Here is a 17,978-nt window from a genome sequence, read left to right as displayed (position 1 = left end):
TCTCAAAAGGCATTTGAGGTGATTGTGCACGTGAAAAGTGAGTATATGAAGAATCAACAAAAGAGACGTTCCAATCCCACCTACTTGCATGTCCACACAACCGGCTATTCACTGTGTAAAGTGGGCATGATGGAGGTTCCAGACCCGACAAGCACTTAGTTTGAGGCATGAGGCCTGTACACTCAACAACTTAACCATTAGTTATGTGCAGTTTACATGCAACATTTTAGCCCCCCTCTTTGACATACAAACACTAACTTCTATTTACTCTCATTTGTGTCACATTCCAGTAATTGTTTTCTCCAAGTTTTGAGCACACAAACACAGCTCAGTCAGAGGTTGTGAGATAAACACTAAACATGGTCTCCATCTCCCTTTAACGCTCCAATTGAGTCATTATGTGGAGCTCAGCCTGCTTTGCAGATGAAACACCGCTCAAATGAAAAGAGAAAGACTTCCATCTTACCAGCAGAGGCCCAATCGCATACAAACAAACATGTGGGGAAGGAGAGGACAAGGAAGAGGGGATGAAATACAGGCGTGTCCCTGGGGTTGGCTTTGCCCATCCCTCATAAGAAACAGCCTTGTCGAGACAGCGAGCGAGATCAAGAGAGAGTGCGAGAGAGAAGGCCTGGTGGCCGGTAGGCAGGCTAGTGATTCATTTGCCATGTTAGTGGGCTATAGTGCCATGATGCCATCTTCTTTTCAAAGCTCAATAAAAGGAAACGCGTGCTCATAAATCAAACAGAGCAGAGGAAGTAGCGAGGAAGAGCTGGTCCCGTCGCGCTGCAGTCAAGCCCATTTACGCCTTTTATTATTCATCTTAAACAAATATTATTCCTCCAAGTCTCGGAGGACTTTGGGAGAGCAGTGTGTTTTAATAATGAAGCCAGCTTCAGATTAAAGCACCCATACTATTGAGGCCCCTAGGCTATTCAGATCCACGCTGTTGCACGACTGCCACTACCAAGGCAAAGTAACGTTGGCACTATACGCACTTCTTACTCCACCAAGATGCCTGAAGCAAAATATACGGTTAAGCCTGTTGCCAATGTTCATCATTGCTTGATGACAAACAAGCGTAAGGAATAACTAATGACAACCCCTGTGCTGCCCCCACTCCCCTTCCTGACCTGGACAAAGCTCAATCTGGGTGATTCAGAAGCAAGCAAAGCACTCTGAACTACCAACACCATTCAACTGCCAAAAGTGACTTGATACCAACAGATAATAGACCCACTAGGCACCCAAGGTGACCGTTTGAGGGTGATTACATGAAGGCTGACTACTAGTCAGACCCATGCAATTAATTGTAATACTGCGTAGTGAGTAGGGTTGCACGGTATACCGGTACTAATTTGGTACCGGGGTACTGAGGCATTTAAAACGGTACTATATTGCATTTGGACGGGACCGGTACTTGCAGCGCCGCCGGCAGCGCCCGCAATAGCGCGGCGAACTCGTCACGTGACGTCACCGCGTTGTAACTACAGCTGAGAGGACGAGGAGCGAGCCGCAGCTTGGGGAGATAAAAGGAAAAAGCAAGCAAGCCGGAGGAAACGTGGACTGGAGCAACAAACGGAGCAGGAGGAAAGCTTGGAGAGAGCGCGAGAGAGAGCGGAGCACGGAGAGGAGAATGGCTGCTGCAACCGTCACCACGCCGCAACTTGCGGACAAACCAGCGCTGCGAAGTGCGATATGGCCGTACTTTAGCTTAAAACAAATGCGCAAAGCGAGGCAGTTAACGCCGATGCACCACTGTGTAAACGGTGTTTAAAACATGCATGGCTAACGGCGGAAACACCTCCGACTTCGCCAAACACTTAAAGGACCAGCACCCAGACCTGCACACTGAGCTCAGGGAACGACAGGTCATTTAAACTCATGAAAAAAAGCCACATTCAGTGCTAAAAGCAAGCGCCACCGCCCTTCACTCTTAACAAAAGTAGCTCTGGAAGAAAAAAATAGAGCTGGTTTATTTATATTATTATATTTTATATTATATTATTGTATTTATATTTTAACATTTTTTAAATTGTGTGCATTAGAAAAGCTTGTCTTTGTAGTATTTTATTTTTTTTGCTGATTAATATGTTATTGTTCCAAGATTTTCTATTAAAATAAAGTAAGTAATGACATTTTTTGCGTTCACTTTTTATTTGAAAAAGTATCGAAAAGTACCGAAAAGTACCGAAACACATGTTGGTACCGGTACCGGTACCAAAATGTTGGTATCGTGACAACACTACTGCTGAGATAACATCAAAGACAGCAAAAACTAACGTCATGACCTTTAGCCTTACTCCCAACTGCCTACACTATTAATCTAACAAGTGAACAGTTGAATCAAAGATCACCAGTATAGGGCTCCATAGAGAGCTTGCTGGGATAAACAGGTAGAAAACAGGACCAAGAGTCTGCAGCCACGCTAGCAGCTCTGCACATGACACTCTCTAAATGCTAGAGTCAGCATGCTAACACACTCACAGTGACAATGCTACCATTCTGATGTTAAGCAGGCAATGTTTACCCTGTGCACACTCATAGTTTAGAGTACAGCTGAGGCTGATGGGAAATGTCATTAGTTCATTAGTCAGACATAACATAAACCAAGGTACTGGTGATGGAGAAAATTCAGGTAATCATCAAAGTGATAAGGATTCATCCTCTGGCACATATATGTACCAAGTCCATCCCATGTTTGAAATATTTCAGTCTGGACCAAAGCCGTGGACAGACCAACCGTCCTACACTGCCATTGCAAGAGCTAATAAAAATGTCGCAAAAAACGAATATATACACGCCACATGGTGCTGTAAATGTGGGCTGTAATTCACGAGCTCTTTAAAAATAAGGGCTAAATGCTCATAAAATGCAAAGAGAGGGCAAAAACAACTCCAGATTTGCATCAATGGTGATATTTGAACAAAAACACACAGAAGGTTGTGGGAGCGGTGTGAAAGTTTGCAGTTGAAGTGTGAGAACACTCATAGTATCAGCTGCCTCAGTGAGAACCTCCCACAACCAAGGAGCACACCAGCCCATAGTTACCGTTTCTTTGTCTCCTTTCACGTCTCTCTTGCAGGACAGGCAGGCAGATATGTCTCGAGCCAGGCATGCCAGCTTGTCTTTGAGGAACCGTCCCAAACTGAGCAGCACAGAGCCCAGAAACAGGTCCTTCCCCTCGACGTCACAGCCGGATGGCCAGAACCAGCACATGGCCAAGAGGGAGCACAGGGCCTGGGCAGGGGACTGGTCCCGCATAAATACCTCGATTAAGGTGGTGAGGTATAGGCACGGACGAGGATCTTCATCGGTCACCGATGGGGCTCCAACTGGTATGGCGACGGCCACGGCTGTGCCAGGCACCACCGGTGCACTCATTCCAGCCCGATCTAGGTCATGGTGGGTCTTTCTTTCTCGCTCTGTTGCTCCTTCTTTTTAAGTTTTTATCTTCAACTCTGTCCTTCCAACTTGTGGAACAGACTGACTAGAGCAGGCTAGCATTAACTGCGCTGACAGCTGTAAGCCCAGATTATTAGCCTGCTCACGGCCAGATGGCGACTGATGGGCTTAGTCATAACACAAACACCCCAAACACCCATCGCTCAGACAGACAGGCGCACCAGCCGGGTTAAGGAGAATCTCTTACATTTTGGAAGGGGATGGTTGTAGCTTCAAGGAAGATGGGATCATGTTTGAAGATGATACAACCATAACCTAATGTCTGTGGGCATCTATCGTACTCTTTGATCTCTCTTATCACGGGCCATGATAGAGAGAATGAAAACAGAATAATTCAACTTTCTGTTAGTCACACATTCTTAAAAAAGTGTTAAAAACACCTCTCAGACTCCTCTCGCCCATAAGCAAAAGAGACCGGAAGGAAAGAGGCCGTCATAGAAACAGCCCATAAGATGCAGTCTACAGTCCACGTCTAATTCAGAGGAGCATCATAATAACATCACTACTTGAGTCAAGTGATTCAAGCTAAATCTGTCTTACTGACAGCCCAGACAGAGGATGGTTATAGTATCGTTCTCTTCATGAGTCCATGTAAATGCTCTTACTGAAACATTTAGTCTGGACAACAGCAAAGAGGCTTAATATGTCTGTCCACTGTTTAACACTTGGTTAATACAAGACATGCCCGGCTAATTAACGATGTGTAAAACATATGACAGCTATTTATAGAATAAAATAACATCATGGTTTTTACTACATAATAGAATTTGACATTACAGTAACATGGTAGTAGCAACAATACAACAAAACACAAAAAAGGTTCCGTCAATCACTTAATCAATTCATTCACTATTCACTTATAATTTCAGCTTTACATTTACGTTTTTAACTGGGTACACAAAGTGGGACTGCACCCTTCTTTTCAACATTGCTTAACCTATTTTTTTCTATAAAACGTAAACAAAAGAAGTAAATTAATAAACTATATATATATATATTTATTCAATCATAGCAGAAAAATATGCACATTTGAGAAGCTGGGACCCGTGAAATTTACGCATTCTTATTTTGAAAATGACTTAAATGATTATTCAATAATCAAATAAAATGCTATATCAATGCATCGACTAATCGTTTCAGTGATATGGGCCTTCAAGATATTCTGATATGTTCCTGTGTGTGTGCACGAATACAGGGTGGCCATGTGGTGAAACCAGACCATGCCAGATTACTTCCCATGTCCTTCCATCTGTCTACTGGGATCGCCTGGTATGCTATGGGATGTGTGTGTGTGTGTGTGTGTGTGTGTGTGTGTGTGTGTGTGTGTGTGTGTTCACATGTACGCATGTGAATGTGTTAATGACCTTCCAGACAACAAATCCCCATCAAGTCTCTCTTCAAGCCTCTCAGTTGGTAACCTAGATGAGATTAGGTAAAGCATAAACAAAATGGAAGCAGCTATTCTCATGTTGCTTCTATGCATCCTGATGACTGCGTTACATCACCACACCAGTGCAATGCATGTTGAATCAATTCAATTTGAGGAACCTTGTGGGAGTTTTCCGGGACCAATTCACTTGACGGCCACAATCGATTGGTTAAGCTCATAATGATACCACAACACTGCGTTAAACCAATCACGACGGCGCTCAATAGCCAAATGTATCACAGGTCCAGGATTCACAATCAGTATCTCGCTGATAAACAACATTGATAATTATGCCTAGTAAGCAATTCACCTCAAAAACACACACGGATTGCTCTTGTGTAACGAGCGCAAATTGGAATGCGACGCACCAATTAATCAAAGGTAGTCAGTCTAGTATGGCGGCTGATTATAAGGTGTGACAAGAGGCTTGAAATTAGCCCTTCCCTCCCATCCGTCTATTGACTTTCAGAGCGGCGTGTGCACGCATGTGTGCGCCTGTATGCTGATACATGGCTGATTCTCCACCCTGCGACTCTGTGATTTCTTTCTCCCCGCCCCAGAGAACAAACTGATGGCCGGGTGATGATTAAGTTCCGCTCTTCGTAACAGCAAAAATGTGATTTACCAGCAGCGATATCGCACCCTGAGTTTCTTTTATTTATTTTTTTAATATCGCCTTCACAGTGGCTGACTCTCCTCTGATTGAGGCAGAGAGCATTTTCTCCTTTTGTGGCTCAAATGTGCATGTATGCAGTGACACACACACACACACACGTACACACACGTGCACACACACACACACACACACACACACACACACACACACACACACACACACACACACACACACACACACACACACACACACACACACACACACACACACACACACACACACACACACACACACACACACACACCATCCATTCCTCAGTAAAAGACAAACGGCAGGGAGCTGAGCAGCGGCAGCAGTGGTGCAGTGCAGATCCCAGCGCAGTGGGACTGACTCGTGTCGCCAGGCAAACAAAAAGAGACGAATAGAGCCAGAATAGAGAGAGAGGAGCAGAGGGTTAGTTGTCCCCTCTAATCCACCTCTTTGACCTCGGGTCAAATACTGCTGGGCATCTTGTGACACTGGTAATTAGAATAAGGCATCAGCAGCAAGCAACAAACGGCAATTAGAGAGAGATGGTTTCTGGGTATTTGGGCTGGATTTACCACCAATGAATCATTGATGATGTAAACACATGACTGCCATGTTGCATAACAAGCAGGTTGATAAAACTGTGCCAAGCATGCGCACACATTGTAAACAACAACTATGTAGTATAAAGAGGACCAAAAATAAGATGAATGGTGCAAGAGAAGGGAATATGTATGAACACAAAACCACATACACACACACACAAACAAGCCTACAGCAGCCACGTACTCATCATTACCAAACGGCTCTTCGTGATGACCACACACACTCATTACTGCTCTCCATAAACACCGGCGTGCAGTCTCTCTCGTATTACATTACCAAAGCACTGAGGCGGAATTCCCAACGGGACAGGCTCATGCTCAGTTTAATGACTTCAATAAAGTTGGTTTACATATCAAAAACCTGACCTTATTCAACAACAGACAGGACAGAAATAGGCAGGCAATCTGCCATAACTCATTAGGGGCAACCTTTGGCATATTTATAGAGAAAATGTTTCTCTTAAACTGATTTGAGAGGGAATTCTAGAGCTGCATAGAGTGTAGGGTACCTATATTGCGTCTAAGAGGAAAGTCTGGACCATGAAGGCAGAGATGAGCACCAGGAATATCCGTCTACCCGTCTTAAATATATTCACCAAATTGTCTGCTGTAACTCTTATTATAATGACAGATATGTACGTCTGACGGTGAGGATGACAGAATATTAGATTCTGCTTTGCCCACGGGTATGCATGCTGTCGTGTGCATGTATGTGTGTGCATGTGTGTGTGTGTGCGTGCAGGAAGCAGTGGGCACAGCCCCTTCTCCCAGTCTGCATCCTGTCTGCATGACAGTAATAAGCTGTGTTGATCCTGGTGGCTATGATGGCTTATTCTAATTATGGTAATGCAATGAATTGGTGCCAGTCTGGTTTCTGACAAATCCACAGCTGCCACTGTGAGTGGGCACAGACACACCATCGACAATGAGCCCACTTTTATTCACACACACAAACCTGGAAGGGGGGAGAGGGAGGGGGGGGGGAAGAGAGAGAGAGAGAGAGAGAGAGAGAGAGAGCCAAGACAATTGGAAGTTCTTTCTATTAGCACTCACACACTTGAGCCCCTCCTACCTTGCTGTGCTGAACAGGCCTGTGTGCGCAGTGGGAGTGACCGTCCTCCTGTCCTACACATGGGGACTCAGCAGTATCAGCAGCTGCAGTACACACATCTGGAGAGAGAGAGAGGACATTTTAAACTTTAAGTTTAGATTCACTGTGTGTGTGTGTGTGTGTGTGTGTGTGTGTGTGTGTGTGTGTGTGTGTGTGTGTGTGTGTGTGTGTGTGTGTGTGTGATAGCGTTTTATACCATCCACCACTGCAACTTCACTATAGTGTTTTTTGCTGAAGCACATCCTTCTACTGACCATGCTACCAAACAACGCTGGCTAGTTAAGAGTCTAAAACCATCATGGGCGCCTGCCAGTCGCACGGAACTTAAAATATGGCTCCTTTCTAAAAATGGCAATGGCATTCAGTCATCTCAAAAAAGAAATATTTGGCAATCGGAATGAAAGACTCTGTTATCTCTGTCCTTGTTTGGCTGAGAAAAAAAGCCTAAAACAAGATGAAGATAAAGTTCACCGCTAGTTTTCTTAATGAAATGTACATTTGCACATAAACCATCCTGACAAGGATGACATTATCAGATTAACTAAATGGTTTGAAAACAATTTCCAGGCTACTTTTCTCTATAATGTAAGGTCCCAAGGACAAACTCTCTAGCAGTTGGCACATGAAAAGACTGACTGAAGCCTGGGAGGCAGGCCAATGTGACAGCAGGAAACAAAAGAAAACTTCTGGACCCCCCGTGGAGCTGAACTTCTCCCTTTTAAGATGCCAATCATCGATAACCAAATGCCTGACTGATAGATAGATGGGTAGTGTTTCTAAAGATATCTAGTTATCTGAATGAGCATGAGGCTGAATTAATCCAGATGACAGACCGTTTCCTTCAAGGAATGCCATCATGAAATAATTTGTGTAATTTGTGTCAGAGAAGCCTTAATTCCCCACTGTCTGCTTTTTACCTCCCTGCCTCCTTACCAGCCTGCCTGGGATCATACGCCCTCCAGAGACGGAGAAGGAAACTGCAGGCACTTTGATCACAACGTTTCTGTAAATGAGGCCTTCAAAGTGTTTAATCCCTCAGTGTTCAATTACGGCTGTGGTGGAGGAAGCACCAACAAACAGAGAAATCTGAATTGTTATGAATAAATTAACTCATCCCTCTTTGCCTCTTTAAGAACTTGCAGCCTTTTGTCTATCTCGGGCACTCCGCCTCCGTACCGCCTCTTCTGCGCTCTACACAGCCACAACCAAAGCCTGCTTGTAACCTGAACACTTCTGATGCCAAAATCCTATCCCACTGCTACAGGTACTGCATATGAATGACCATTCCTGATCTATTTGTTCAATGAATTGAAATTCTGTTACGTGTTCAGAAAGCAATGTTTAAGTCAAACTTGATGTTGCCTTACACATAAAACAATTATCCCAGTCACTTTTACACAGTGAAGCATACAGCTTATTAATGAAACACTGGTCTGAGATCTGCTGCCACCCAAAGTCCAGGTTAGGGTTAGGGACTGAAAAAGTCAGCTTGGCACATTCCTAAACTTGATGTTCTGCAGACAAAGTTCTTCGGTTCTTACCTTTTAGGGCGAGGCTTGAACAAACAAAGTGTACCTCTACCGGCTGGGCATCATCTGTGTTTGTCTGGCGACATGGCTGACCTTACTGTTCAGTTCAGTTACTGTTCAGCACCTCACATCCGCGGTGAGATTAAACCCAGCTGACAGGATACTATACATTCACAGCAATAATGAGCCTGCGGTTAAAAGGCCCTTCTGGATCTCCCTCTCCCCGAGAATAGGCAGAACTGTGAAACTTCACCTGGAGCAGCTTCTACTGTTTTTATTCTTTTGACAGTGAAGAGAGACCGAGTCTCTTTTAAGGAAGTAGAGATGAGAAACTGATCTTAACTACAGCGGAAGTGTGGTGGCTGTTTTGTGGTTTGGGTGATGAAACGATCTACTATTCCGAGCAAATGCTGTTAATGTGAGCAACTGACCATGACTAACATAGGTTTTGATAAATATGGTTCTCATACAGATCTAAAGGACATCACTAAGACAAACCTACCTGGATGTAACTCATTTGAAAACCGATAACACAACAAAATGATGCAATTGGTGAACAAAAACATAAAACAACGAAACAGAAATGTGGATGTATTGAAGTGGGCGTTGACTTCGAGCTGTGGCGGATCCAGACTTTTCACAGAAAAAAATAAACAGCTTGCTTGCAGAGAAAACTGTGAAAATGGTTTCTTCATACTGTATGTACACAGGACTGAGAAAGCGCTACCGCAGTGTGTGCCAAGCACTTCGCAGCAGCTACAGTTTCTCTCTCTCTTTCTCTCTCTCACCATCTGTCAAACAAACTGAAACTAACGCTAATCAACTTCACTTTCAATTGTGCAGTTAAGTGCTTCCATGAAGTAAAATCTATACCCTCTTGGTACAAATACATCCCTAATTAATGACTAGAGCTACATGCTTCTAGCTGGTGTATAGTTTAATGCCACGTGGATTTAAGCACCTGAGGAGGACTTGGCTCGGTGGTGCTTGCTGCAGACCTCTTGCTTGCGTTCGAGAGGAAGGGCCTGGTGGCTGGAGGCCACGGTTTGCGGCAGGGGTCCGTCCCGCCTCAGGCTCAGGTGCAGGGTTTGTTCGGCGAACAGCGTCTGGATCAGCGTCAGGTCCAGGGCTGACACACACCGGCCGTTCAGCACCAGGATCTCATCGCCTGGACGCAGGCCTGGGAACATTAACAAGCATGTTTCAGAAAAAGCCACGTCCATCAGCCGTGATAACGTTAATGGCGGTTTAAAATGAGCAGGCACCTTCGTTGAATGCCACGTCATCAGGAAGCACTTCGCTGACAAAAATTCTGCTGTTTTTCTGGTTGTCAATGTGTCCTGTTACTGCAAAACCTGGGAGGAAGAAAGGAAAGAAAGATGGAGTGAAACAGAGACAAACAAAGAGCGTTAGAGCAGGAAAAGGATTAAATAAAGGATCCTGAGTTGGACATTACATTACATTACATTTAGGTCATTTAGCAGACGCTTTTGTCCAAAGCGACTTACAATAAGTACATTTGTCAAAAGAAGGAAACAAGGAAACCACAACGAATCATTGCCGATAAAGTAAGAGCTAAAAATAGAACAAGTGTTAGGTTCTCATCTGAGTAAACTAGTAGTTCAAGAGCAACAGTGCTACGATCAGATAGCTATAGGTAAGGGGTTTTTTTTGTTTTTTTTTGGGAGGGGGGGGGGGGGGGGTGTTGGTGGGTCATGCTAGTCGAGGTGAAGTCTGAACAGGTGAGTCTTGAGCCTTTTTCGGAAAATGGCATATAATACAGACACAACTAGACTTAAATCAGTCAACACATGTGGTCTACTCACCAAAGTCTCCGGTGCCGCTCGGCCTGCGCATGTGAAGAGTAAACACATCAACTGGGACCACCTCCAACTGATCATTGACCTGCATGGTGATATCAATACACTTCAGACAAGCAGATAATGAAGAGCCCTGTGTATCTATGTGTGATTTTGCATGTTTGCATCCTCACCACATCACGGAGGAACTCGCCGGGAGCCACGCATCGAGCCTCCGCACCCTGGCCCGCTCGCCTGTGCAGTCGGAGGGAGTGCAGGCCCGGGTCCAGCTGTTTCACCTGTTTACACAAGAGTCCCTAATGTTCAGTGGCCCGTGTGCACAAAATCATCTGACGGATTTCATGCACCGACGCTTAGTCAGACAGCTGTCGTGTGGCCGAGGTGTGAATTATTCACAGAATTTACACTTTGTGATGAGAAATTTGTGGTAAACAAAAAGAAAGCCTCGCCCAGGGGTATGTAACGCGAGTGTGTGTGCAAAGAGTGTGTGTATATGTGTGTGTATGTGTCCATCCGTGTGCAGTCATTCTCACGGTGACTGTGTGAAGTCAAAGACTTCATAACAAATTGAACTGTTATCTGCCATAGCTGAAATATTCAGACTAAAAGTAACTTTGAAGATACACATTCTTTGCATTAAGTTTGGATGGCAGGATTAAAAAAAACAAAAAAACAATGACATCACAAAACTGTCAGGAATATTGTTCTCTCATTGTGGTGACATGTCATCATTTCTGTGCAACTGGCGGCCAAGCCAACCTTGCATGCAGCAGAGAGAAGGTCGGCGGCTGTCTGGTCCCTTCTGACAGGAACTTGGACTGTAAGGCCGTCTGGCATGTAGACACACGTCAGCACGTCTGTGGCACCGCTGATGCCGTCCCACACACCGCCCTCTGGGGGCGACATGGAGTAGATGCTGGTCAGCATATCCAGCCTCTGTGGGAGTAGGTAAGAAGGGAGAGAAAGGAGGGTGGAGAAAGATAGAAAAGGAAGGGGGTGAAGAGTAAACAAGAAAGGGGGAAGAAGGAGGTAAAACAGAGGGAGGGAGTGGGTGAGAGCGAGCGATAGACTGCGTGGCAGCATACAAATCAATACAGTTCCATTAGTCCAAATGCTTGGCTTTGGATCAAGCAGCGGAGCTAAGATGCCATACAATTAGCCTCTCAGAAATTCATTTGACAACATAGACGGCAGTTGATCCACATAATAGTCATCGTAATGGCCGTGTACACAAACGGATAGGCAAAGGGCCGACTGGCAGGTCTAGCCACCAAGACGATAGCTGCACATTAATTTGGTTTAAAAAGCCACAAGAGTCGTTTTGACTCCAGTGATGTATTCTGGATGATTTTTTTTTTTTTAAAAATCAGTCAGACTTTCACATCTGCCATTTGAAGATAATTGTTTGTTGGTGGCATTAACAATGAGGTTTGAGCTGGGTAATAAAGGCTGGGGGTTAACCCACCACTCGACCTCACAGGCAGCCATTTGGGGGTTTTTGGTTACGACTCTGTGTCTCTGGAGGGAAAAAGCACCACTGCTGCATCGAGGAGCTGTGGGAGACGCCACAGTGTAGCCGAACACCGCAATTATCAAGACCCCAGATCTCAAGGAAAGGCTCAATCACACCATACGCACTGAAACTCATGGGTTCAAGAAGCCAGCAATTCAGCACTTCTGACAAAGACGATGTGAGTTCTTGGTTAAACTGAGACACGGGACCAAGAGGGATAATTGTGTAAGTAAATTGGTCTGGGTGTCTAATGATGTTTTAAAGGCATTATGGGAGTAGTTTGCATGTCTTTTTTTCTCATGTGCATTTGTGTAAGTTTTTCCCGTTTTTCCAGAAGCTGGCATCTTGCAACACACACACACACACACACACACACACACACACACACACACACACACACACACACACACACACACACACACACACACACACACACACACACACACACACACACACACACCCCTCAGTGTAGCTCAGGTAAACACAGGCACACCGACAAACATTTTCCTAATTTGTCATCTAAATGTCCTGTTGACTAGTCAACTTCAGTAATGAGTCTCAAAATAGAGGCTACCAATGTTCTTACCAAAATGTTCCCCTAACCTGTTGGGATGGAGGAACACAAGGTGCCAGTTCAACACCCACCTCCGACTGCGTCTTCGGGATGTGAGGTCATGCTTACACACCGAGGATGAGAAAACAAGCCTTCATGGCAACTGGTTGCATAACCGCCCTGTTTGTGTCCCGGTGACATGGCGTGACCGGAAAACGAAGATTTGGTTGCCTATGCTGACCTGACCAACGGCTGAATAACACTGTACACTCATTCATGGTCAGAGAGGGTTGTAACGCACCGACGGTTGCCTGGTCAACGTTCCATCAGCGACTGCCAACAGCATGGCAGGGGCACGCGCTGGACTTCAACAAGTGCTCTGTGTGGTGAAAGCGTGCACTGTATTTATGTTTGCATTCAGCCAAATAATTAAATACTTCAGTCTTTCCTCTCAAGTGTGGAAATTATTTCCAAGCGAGCCGTCCCCCACCCTGCAGCTTCTAAAGATGGAACGCGGAGTAACAGACGGTTTAGTGGCCGCTGTGCAAATACACCCTTTTTTGTTCCACTTAGCAACTGGGTAACGCAAATATTACAGTAGTGCCTCAAATAGATAGTCACCATGAAGAAGGAACAGAGGAGTAGTTCAAGATAATTTTAGACGGTTTCCTGCTATTACATGTTGAATAAGAATATTACTCTACATGTCCTCAAAGCTCCACCCAAGGTTCCTCTTTCCACCACCAGAACAAACTTTTTACACACACACTGACCATCCATTCTGACTAGCCATGGTGGCTGTTTCTCAAGTTAGAGCAGATGTGCATTCATGGGTAGTGGAGTGTGTTGAGAGGTGGTGACACAGAAAGACAGAGCAGACATTGCATCATCATGGACAAGAGTGGTGGGATCGTGATCACCAGCCAATAAAACTCTCTTCCCTGGAATCAAATATCATCTGAGGCGTACATGAAAAAAACGCCTCAATGCAACTTTAGTTTAGGAACTTGATGTTTATGTAACACAAGCCAAGCATTCATGTCATTTTCCTGAGCAATCCAACTATATTCACACCACTGACAGAAGGCGTGGGCGGATGGAGGATGTGAAGAGCAAATGGCAACCAAGACAGCCTCCATGTAACCGACGGGTTCCATATGGATGTTTTTCTCTCTCCGTGTAAAGGTCACAACCTCACAGCTTCATAGTTTCAGCACAATCTCAGCCTGTGGAAATAGCTGGTTGGATCAAATCGTGCAGATAAACAACCCGCCTGCACAAACTCTAGTGGACGGTCACACGCGATGCAATAGAGTGCTACAACAAAGCTTGGCGGCGCACATAAAACGTACCCTTCACTTGACTTCACTTCAAAGGATTAGTGGAAGACGATTGCTTATTAGAGAGATTCAAGGGATTTGAGGCAACAGTAGCAAAGTCATCAAGAGATGATGTACGCGTCGAAAAAAATCAATACGGCCGTGCTAACCTCCCACTCTCTCTCCTTTTCCCCACTTCCCGCCATGAAGGGTCTTAATCTCCACTGAATCAAACGGATTCTAGTTACGAGCTGTTTTCCACATCCAAATCTAGGAAAGAGCGAAAGACTAAAATGAGGGGAGGGTTGCCGCATTTAAAGAAACATTAAAGTGTCAACTCAATGAAGGCCATTATTGTTTCCCAGAACCACTTCCTGAGTCCATTTCCAGGCCTTTAAAAGGGGCAGTTTTAACACTTGCCACATTCACCACAGACTCACTCTGTGAATCATCCCACCCTGCTCTGTCTCAAAGCGTCCATTATGCTCATCTGTCAGCAGCAGACTATCCATCTGTTCATACATGAAGGCTTTGATAAAAGAAAATGTTTGATGGGGGAAATCAGCAAAAGATATTTATAAAACATATCATCGTATGAATATTTGTAAAGAAATGTACATTTTCTTGCCTCTCTGTGTTTCTTGCAAAACACACCCTCAGCTCCATTTAAAGTTATTAGGTTTAATTGCTTTCTCAAAAGCCACTTCAGAGCCTTATAAAGATAATCATTCTTTATTAAGGGAATAGTTTGAAATTTCAGGAAATACAAGTAAGAAGCAGAGAGTTGGGTGAGAAATATGGAGCTGAAGCCAGCAGGTGGTTAGCTTAGCTTAGCTTAGCATAAAAACTGAAAACAGCTAGTCTGGCTCTGTCCAAAGCTAAGGTTTCTAAACACAAAACCAAGTGTAAAAACGTGTGACTCTTGGCTCAGAAACCTCCATAAGCTTTGCAACTTATGCCCAGCCAAGAAATTGTTTCCCGCCAGCAAAATGTTAAATTGTTGTTTTTACCGATTGGTCAAACAAGATATAGCATGCTAATTATTGAGCATTGGAGGCGCTCCTAGGCTTTGAATCAGAATCAGAAAGGAGTTTATTGCCAAGTACGTTTTCACATACAAGGAATGTGCCTTGGTGTTCATTGCATAAAATAATTACAAAGAGTAAAACAATAAACAAAGTACTGCAGTCAAGAACAAACTTTTTTTAAATTACCATACATTTAAAAAAGGACACTGTATATATAGCTAAATATGTATATATATATAGACACATATAAACATATGTATTTATATATATACATAAATGTATATATACGCATATGTATATACATTTTATAATAACGGTGTAATAACTGCTTGCTGGCATTTTTCCCCCTGGTTCTAGTCTTCAGGCAAAGCTAAGTTAACCTGCTGCTGGCTGTGGCTTCATCTTCAGACAGACAGGGAGTGATATTCATCTTCTCACCCACCACTTGGCATGAAATCAGGTGTTTCCCATAATATCAAACTATTCCTCGAAAGTATTATTTGGATATATTGCAACCAGAATATTATTTATCTTAATATTAATTTTGTCCATAATGAAAAAATCTGACCTAGGAGACAAAGAGATGTCTTGCAGACAGAGAAGGTCGGAGCTGAAGCTGACAGCAATAATTTACGCGTCCTTGATCTCGGCGTGAAACTACCCAATAACCTGTTTGCTCAGATGTCCAGAATTCACACTCTTCAATCATTCAACACTTTTACCGTAAATCCATACACTCACACTTTCAAGTGCATCTGGTCAACACTGCAACTCAACACTCTCCATTAACTCAATTATGGCGTGCACGAGACGCCTGTCTACACTGAGTTTAACATGGCGTAAAAAACGTCTCATTAGATATGCTGTCCATTTCTCTTTCAGATCAACATGAAAGGGAGCCCAACTTTGATCCTGGACCAGTAATACTCATAGGCAGGCGCACACACCTTCTGATCCCATCACGCACACTATGTGTAAAAATATCTCTACACAGCCCACTATCAAAGCCATGAAAGACGGCAGAGGTCAAAGTAACAGCGGGCATATTTTTGCCATGGCTACTTCATGCCGAAACTGATAATTCGGCTCGTAAAAAGGGTACCATGGGTAGGTTATGACAGATGGCATCGGAATTTTTAAACGATATATCAAAGATCCACAAAACGGTATAAGATGAACACGATGACTCACCTCAGTGCTCCTGGGAGGTAAGGCGTACGTTTGACCCCCAGCGTCGCTCTCAAAGACCTGAAACAGACAGACAGCGAGAAGTTCAGACAGAGGGGCACCACACTGATTGACTCATAAGCGATTAAGTGCCCGCCGCAAACACACACTAGTGCTATTATGTAGTTAATTAAAAACTACGTGTGGTGAGGGCAGCGCTTTGATACCGCTTCCAAACGGGGTCCGTAGCCTTTGAAGGTGCGATGGTGGAAATGTGTGTGTGAGTGGAAGGGGGAGTGTGTGGACACTGAGAGATGAAAGGGTGAAACAGTCCAGTTACAGATGAGAGGAGGACAAGCGCCCCTCACCCACCCCTCAGTGTAGAAAAATATCTCTCTCCCTTCTGGAGCCATTCCATCTTCCTCAACCTCTCCTCTTTAGATCCTCTCCCTGGATTGTGATCGTAAGGCGTGTTGTGTCAGGCTTATTCTGTGTCAAGCCCGGTGCTGGAGGTGACTCTGCAGCCTCAGAGGGCTTTAACAACTCTATAATACAGCGGTGACACAGAGCCATCCGTTATGTGAGGGTGGAACTTCAGTGCTCGCACAAACGCGCTGCGGTTATCAGGTTTTGCTGTGATACTTTGTCACCGGGCGGGAGAGGCATGACGGCTGGCACAGCTGGTGACAGAAATGGGGCATTTTGCTGTAAATTTAACTTAAAGTTAAAGTTGGATTTCCCGTGCAGACTACACTTTGAAGAATTGCTGTACGGTGTGCACTATCATTTCTTGTATGGATCAAGATTGCTCGTCTCCGAAAACAATCCCAAGAAGCTTTCTTTACAATCAGAAACAATGTCTAGCTTCAGTTATGGGAGTAAGAACCGCCATCTGATCACTGAGTAACTCTCTGCTGCTTACAAAGTGGCTGTAAACCGTGCTGCTTCGCCATAAACTGACTAATTTTAGAAAGCTTTACCAACTCTCCCACAAATCCTCGGACCTTTCTGGCCTACTTCCCACAGCCAACTGCCGGCCAGATCCTTACTGTATACATAGCTCCCTAAGACGGATGAGAGATGAGAAAACGAGTAGGAAGCAGACGTTGGGGGGGGACACAAAGGGGGGGCATGACTTTGGGGCAAGGTTGTCGAGTGCGGCGTTGCAGTGGTAAAAGGGATTTAGGCTTAGTCAACACAGATGAGTCAGTATGGAAACTTTGGGAGAAGTTACTGCCGGCTAACACTCTAAAGTTTATGCTCGGAGAAACAGGAGGTTTTTTAGAGAGAGGAGGAGGCTGAAGGGATAATACGGAAAGACAAATGGTGAGAGTGAGATTCAAGTAGGATAGAGGTAGAGGCAAAAAAAAAAGGATGTTTGAGTCGGAGGAAGGGGGATAAACAAAGAGCAAAAGGGAGGGAAGCACGGAAAGAAGATATCTCAGAGAAAGCCGTTTGAGAACCTGAGAAGGTAACAGCGGATTAAGAGCCTGGAGGAAAGTTTGGCTCCTCAGACGGCCTCGTTGTCCAAATCCTTCTCCGGCAAACACGTGTCTCGTCAGTACATGAGAGAAAAGCCAAGGAGCTGATGATGTCATTTAAAATGGCCACAACTAACACTAGCAATGATCTTTCGCTCTTGTAAAAGACACAAACAAATGAAAGATGAAGATGCTTTGAAGCACTGACCAGCCATGTTCCGTTTCTGATTAGCCTCTTTACAAAAACAAAAATACCAGAAAAAGACGTAAACAAACGTGGAAGAGAAGGTGGACATGGGGGAAAAAACAAAGGGA

The 17,978-nt window shown here is 44.5% G+C and overlaps 1 protein-coding gene across 3 annotated transcripts in view; it reads right to left on the bottom strand.

The window, feature by feature from the left end:
- Nucleotides 1-17,978, bottom strand: part of tiam2a (TIAM Rac1 associated GEF 2a) — a 94,028-nt gene that overhangs the window by 16,443 nt on the left and 59,607 nt on the right. For all 3 annotated transcript variants that reach the window (XM_084013703.1, XM_084013702.1, XM_084013704.1), the window contains 7 exons: nt 16,207-16,263; nt 11,362-11,538; nt 10,776-10,880; nt 10,609-10,687; nt 10,048-10,137; nt 9,744-9,962; nt 7,215-7,312 (listed from right to left, as the gene is read on the bottom strand). In XM_084013703.1, coding sequence (XP_083869829.1) covers nt 7,215-7,312; nt 9,744-9,962; nt 10,048-10,137; nt 10,609-10,687; nt 10,776-10,880; nt 11,362-11,538; nt 16,207-16,263 — 825 coding nt within the window. The remainder of the gene's footprint in view (nt 1-7,214; nt 7,313-9,743; nt 9,963-10,047; nt 10,138-10,608; nt 10,688-10,775; nt 10,881-11,361; nt 11,539-16,206; nt 16,264-17,978) is intronic.

Source organism: Eutrigla gurnardus, assembly GCF_963514095.1.
Source record: "Eutrigla gurnardus genome assembly, chromosome: 7".
NCBI classification, from domain to species: domain Eukaryota; kingdom Metazoa; phylum Chordata; class Actinopteri; order Perciformes; family Triglidae; genus Eutrigla; species Eutrigla gurnardus.
Note: the sequence above shows the minus strand (reverse complement) of the source record. Positions and strands in the feature narration are given on the sequence as shown.